This window comes from Argopecten irradians, unplaced genomic scaffold (genome assembly GCF_041381155.1).
Source record: "Argopecten irradians isolate NY unplaced genomic scaffold, Ai_NY scaffold_0464, whole genome shotgun sequence".
NCBI lineage: Eukaryota > Metazoa > Mollusca > Bivalvia > Pectinida > Pectinidae > Argopecten > Argopecten irradians.
The window spans coordinates 50,242-55,835 of NW_027187931.1; the positions used below are offsets into that span (position 1 = coordinate 50,242).

Here is a 5,594-nt window from a genome sequence, read left to right on the forward strand (position 1 = left end):
GCAAAATATCTTTTAAAACATTTTAAAGAACAAAATGAAATGCATTAAAACAAGAATATTAATAAAAGAGTTACTTTATTTAATTCTGGTTTAAAAGTTTTTCTAGATCTGCTTGTTTTAATTGTTGATTAAAAGCAAAAAAATATCGGAAAACTGAGAAATGATAAAAGTAGATTAATGGTAATATGAATTCTTTTAAAAAGGAAATATTAATGAATGATGTTAATTATCAGTGATGTAATTTTTGATAAGATATGACAAGAAATAAAAGATAATGTTTTTTTTACGTTAGATGAAAATTATGTGATTGTGCGACAGATTTGATTATCATTACATACATAATTAGGTTTTTTTATAATTATCACTTAAATACAGTAAAACAAACTTGAGCAAATAGATTGTTTAACATATTATAGTATGGTGGTCACATAAACATACAGTAAGATAAGTAGGTAAGTCTAATACACATGATTACATTTCAATGCGTCTTTCAGAGATTTTTTAGGCATCAAAACTGGAATATTCTCATAAGTTAATTTCATATTTATAACAATAAAATCATGTGAAGAATGCTTCTTTCAAATTTTCAGCTACTTTGCCTTGATGAAAAACAACAATACATAGCTTATTAAATGTCATCATCTTTGGTGTTCGAATCAAAAGTTTTGTCCAGTACTTGTGTGATTTGCTATTCTAATTGAACACCCCCAACCCCGACCTGCTAAATATCAACTGTAAGAATAAGCTGTATGATACACTTTTGAATTGATAAAATAGAACATTTTATCTTCTTCATTTTTTTTTAAATATTAAAATGAAAATGGGAAAATAGAGCAAAATTTCCCAGGGAAGAAGGGTCTTTATTTGGCCCCAAATCAGTCAGTGAATAAAGTATTTACAAATCTACATATAATACACTGTACACATATCTTACAACACGATCGGTAAATACAATACAATGGTCAGTATAAATAAAACTAAATATTTCCACATACAATGTTATATGAAAGACAGAGGGTAAAACTACCTATGGGATGAAATACAACTGATAATATCTTAGAAAATGTTAAGTATAAAAATAAAAGACAACGATGTAAACAACCAAATATTAAATGGTTGTTTATGCTATCAACCGGTTTAGGAAAGGAATGGCATGTAATACAATCTATACATATAAAATATTTTACAATTATTATTTTTTTCTGCCCAGTTGGCGAACTATGAATGCGATTGTTCATACACACCGGTCTATAATACACACAACCTTTGCTTATGAAGTCAAATTAAAATAACATGTACTACAACATCATAAAAAATTTCTCATTGTACACAAACTAGTTATTTAAGTAAATGTGCCAGTTGATACTGTAAAACATCTTATTTTCTGGTAACTACTTATAATTAATTTCCCATTTTATTGCCTAGCAAAAAATTTATAGTGATTTTCAGACTGAAGAAAGTCAAAGCTAAGCAGTCATTAAGGGGATATTACAATTTCACAGCGATAATTTTTCGCAGTTCCTTACGATTCTTGGTACACGAAATTCAATTATAATCATGTAAAAATATGTTGGTAAACAATATAGATGGGATAATGTAATCAAGTATAAATTTTACAAGGTAGGGATTATATTCCTGCACATATTTTCTAGTTATTATGAAACATATTTCTGTGAATTTATTATAGATTTATAAAAGATATCCTGAATAGATATAAGTTCTCAGGACTATTAAACCTATGATTTAAGTATTTCAAACATAAAACTTAAACCGTATCTGTCTAAAAAAATCCTTGTGGTGAAACACAGGAATAAAACATTTCTATTGAGCAAAAAAAAATAATATACTTTTCTTGATGAAAACAGCACAACTTATCATAATTAATTCCCAATATCCTGTATTTGGATATTACAGAGTTATCTGTCCCTGTGGGTAGGTATTGATTGTGACGTCATGTGTTTGTAAGCGTAACCTCATCAGCTTCTGAGAAAACAATATGACATTCACTCACAAACTAATGACGTCAAAAAAGATACTTACCCACAAGAGCAGATAACTCTGCTACATGCAAATACATATAGTATTTAATATTGAGTGTTGAGAGATGATATTCTTTGTATACCTCTATGATTGCAATTTGTGTCTATGAACTAATACCCTTTATGATTAAATATATCCAGTAATTATCAGTGCATAATATATCCTTGATACTCCAGAGGTTTCTGTCACCGTCATTATATCAACCCCTGGACTATCTCATAGTAAAACTGAAGGCTAGAGAACACACAGGAAATGTGGTTCTTTGATGTACATCAAAAGAATCGAATAACAATACACTGTGCTTGATTGTGTGGCTTTGAAGTTAGGCGTCACTCTCTCTGTAATCTTCAAAGGAAGTCTCTGCAGGCCTGTGATTGGTCAGTTGTTTTCTCCTGAACGGTCTCCAGTATTACTACGAAATAGTCAAGGGATGGATAGAACGAGAATCGTGGATGAGTATAATGATATATTAACACATGTAACAGTTTGACTCGTGATAAAAGTATGTTACACCCAATATTGGCTGGAATGTATGTCGCACAATTAGAATACCCGGCCTCATCAAGATATGATAAGAGTTAGGACTGAATCAGATTGTTAACATTCTAAACTTGTTCTCAGGGAAATATATGTAAAAACTGAATCTCAATAATATCGGAATACAGTGTATAAGAATTTAGCTATCTATTGTTTGAAAATGTTTTTATCCAAATTGTCTAGTTAAGTTCTATTTTGTTATAAAATATTCCATTATAGATCCATCTGTAGAGTTGCCATGGTTATAGAACATTTTAATCAAACTCCTGTTGTCTCTTGCATCAACACTCAGAATATGTATCCTGTAATCTACCGAATTCATTGGATTTTGTCTCCTGTATCCTGTATATATAACACATTATTACAATGTTTCTTGTGTACTATGAACACATCACTGTATAGAACAATTGGATTATGTCTCCTGTATCCTGTATATATGATAACACATTATCACATTGTCTCCTGTGTAACTATAATCACATTACTGTATAGAACAATTGGATTTTGTCTCCTGTATCCTGTTGTATGCAGAACTCAAAGCCTCTCCGCACCTCTTCTTGATTTTCCGACTTCCAGATGCCAACCTAAATAAAGAAATATTTAAGTTACATAAAAGGAACAAATAAACTAATATATATATATGCTATAATAATACAAATAGCAAACAGACAGTGGCAAGTTTAGGATGTGGATGAAAACCAGAGTACCAGGAGAAAAACCAGCAACCTTGGTCAGAGTCTGGCACCTGTTCCACATGGGTGTAATAATGAAGGAACAAATTAAAACTGTTCGATGCCCCTGTGTCCATATATCAAAGCAGGATGGGATGGGATAGACATTGACAATACAATATCGTCTATAGATATATATAGATATGTCCACCCAATTTCATGGTGGGGCATCAAGGAGACGGATTTGACTATAAATTAAGTCAAAGTACCTTTTCCAGTTTCAACAAGAAGCAGTCAGAGTGATGGCGGCAACCATTGAATATTATATATTATGGAGAATTGGCCTTCATTGACTTATAAAATTGTATATTAAAATGTTTAACATAGAGCTTTATACAAAGAATGAAGCTTGTCTCTAGAAAATTGACGTTCAATGACTTCTTAATCAAGAATGTTTAACATAGAGCTTTATACAAAGAATGAAGCTTACCTCTAGAAAATTGACGTTCAATGACTTCTAAATCAAGAATGTTTAACATAGAGCTTTATACAAAGAATGAAGCTTACCTCTGTAGAAAATTGACGTTCAATGACTTCTTAATCAAGAATGTTTAACATAGAGCTTTATACAAAGAATGAAGCTTACCTCTAGAAAATTGACGTTCAATGACTTCTTAATCAAGAATGTTTAACATAGAGCGTTATACAAAGAATGAAGCTTACCTCTGTAGAAAATTGACGTTCAATGACTTCTTAATCAAGAATGTTTGACATAGAGCGTTATACAAAGAATGAAGCTTACCTCTAGAAAATTGACGTTCAATGACTTCTTAATCAAGAATGTTTAACATAGAGCGTTATACAAAGAATGAAGCTTACCTCTAGAAAATTGACGTTCAATGACTTCTAAATCAAGAATGTTTAACATAGAGCGTTATACAAAGAATGAAGCTTACCTCTAGAAAATTGACGTTCAATGACTTCTTAATCAAGAATGTTTAACATAGAGCGTTATACAAAGAATGAAGCTTACCTCTAGAAAATTGACGTTCAATGACTTCTAAATCAAGAATGTTTAACATAGAGCGTTATACAAAGAATGAAGCTTACCTCTGTAGAAAATTGACGTTCAATGACTTCTTAATCAAGAATGTTTATCGTATACATAGAGGTAAACTTACCTTTGTAGTGAATGACGGGAATGTGATGGTTTAGGGTCTGTATGATAACTACTAGGGTAGTAGACGTCCTGAGATACAGTAGATGCGCTGTCCTTTCTACTAGGGGCCTTACAAAACGAGTCAATAGTAGCGTCGACTTCTCCAAGGTCGTCCATTGTCATCTGCATAAACGTGTTCTCCTCTATATGATCGGCTGTGTGATCTCTATCAACATCTTCCTCCATGATATCATCAGTCCTATCATCGTCACAATCGTCTAAATCAGTTGAGGATGGAAACAGGTCAGAGTAAGGAGATCCACCGTCCTGTGTTATAAAGACAGAATGATTACGCAAAGCCAGGATATAGAAATGGTTGTAAATTTTGGTTTAAATACTATGTAGATGATATTTCAAAAAGAACTAGGACTGTCGCCAGAGTGGACGACTAATACCCCTCGCTTCACAAATTTAGTAATAACTCCATTAATAGAAGACATTGCAAAACCCTATATAGTTAACTCAACTCCACTTTATGTCAGGGTTCTGTGTACCCAATTTTATCAACTTCTGTCGCGTAGTTTTAGAGGAGATCGTCGCCCAAATTTGTCTACAGACGACGGACAAACAGACAACCTGATTCCAGTAATTTAACTTCGTTGCAGGGGGTATGAATACTGGTCTTTGTAATTTGAGTTACATCCCCAAATGAAATCTGAATTTTCAACACCAATACCCTGTTTTTTTATTATCTATGGCCCTGCAACGTAACACATGTTGTCTGATACGGGAGTTAAGAGATCCCAAAACAACATGGGTAAAATACAATTTACCATCAATCATTCCAATCTTCCCGTGATCTTGACACCATAGTTGAAGTGTGTTTTGTAACCACTAGAACTTGGGACTAATTGACGGTAAATCACACTTTACCACATTGTTTTTGGGTCTCAAAGCCACCAAATTGAGATCACATTAAAATTAATAACAGAAAATATAAGAGTACCTCATGATTTACATCGGATAGGTCCAATGAATGTGGTCGGTAAGGTTTTCCATTCCTCGTCATGGAAACAGCGACTGGAGTGGAAATCTGACTGGCATCTAAACGACGCTTCTTACTAGGTGAGCGACAGTTACTGATGTTCAGTTCAATGTCTGACAGGGCACGGATCTGGTTCCTCAGG

At 32.8% G+C, this 5,594-nt stretch overlaps 1 protein-coding gene across 1 annotated transcript; it reads right to left on the reverse strand.

Moving 5' to 3' along the window:
- Positions 1-2,903: 2,903 nt before the first annotated feature.
- Positions 2,904-5,588, reverse strand: LOC138312776 (uncharacterized). Its single transcript, XM_069253536.1, has 3 exons — positions 5,414-5,588; positions 4,430-4,734; positions 2,904-3,161 (listed from the first exon to the last, which is right to left on the reverse strand). The coding sequence occupies exons 1-3, from the start codon at positions 5,474-5,476 to the stop codon at positions 3,059-3,061; spliced, it is 471 nt and encodes a 156-aa protein (XP_069109637.1). The 5' UTR covers positions 5,477-5,588; the 3' UTR covers positions 2,904-3,058.
- Between the last annotated feature and the right edge of the window lie 6 nt (positions 5,589-5,594).

Bases quoted from the DNA above. Each gene is read 5' to 3' on its own strand.
- LOC138312776 (XM_069253536.1), bottom strand. From the start codon at position 5,476: ATGACGAGGAATGGAAAACCTTACCGACCACATTCATTGGACCTATCC. The intron at 4,735-5,413 runs GTACTCTTATAT...TTTATAACACAG, and splicing joins TATCCGATGTAAATCATGAG to GACGGTGGATCTCCTTACTC. The intron at 3,162-4,429 runs GTAAGTTTACCT...TTCTTTATTTAG, and splicing joins TCCCGTCATTCACTACAAAG to GTTGGCATCTGGAAGTCGGA.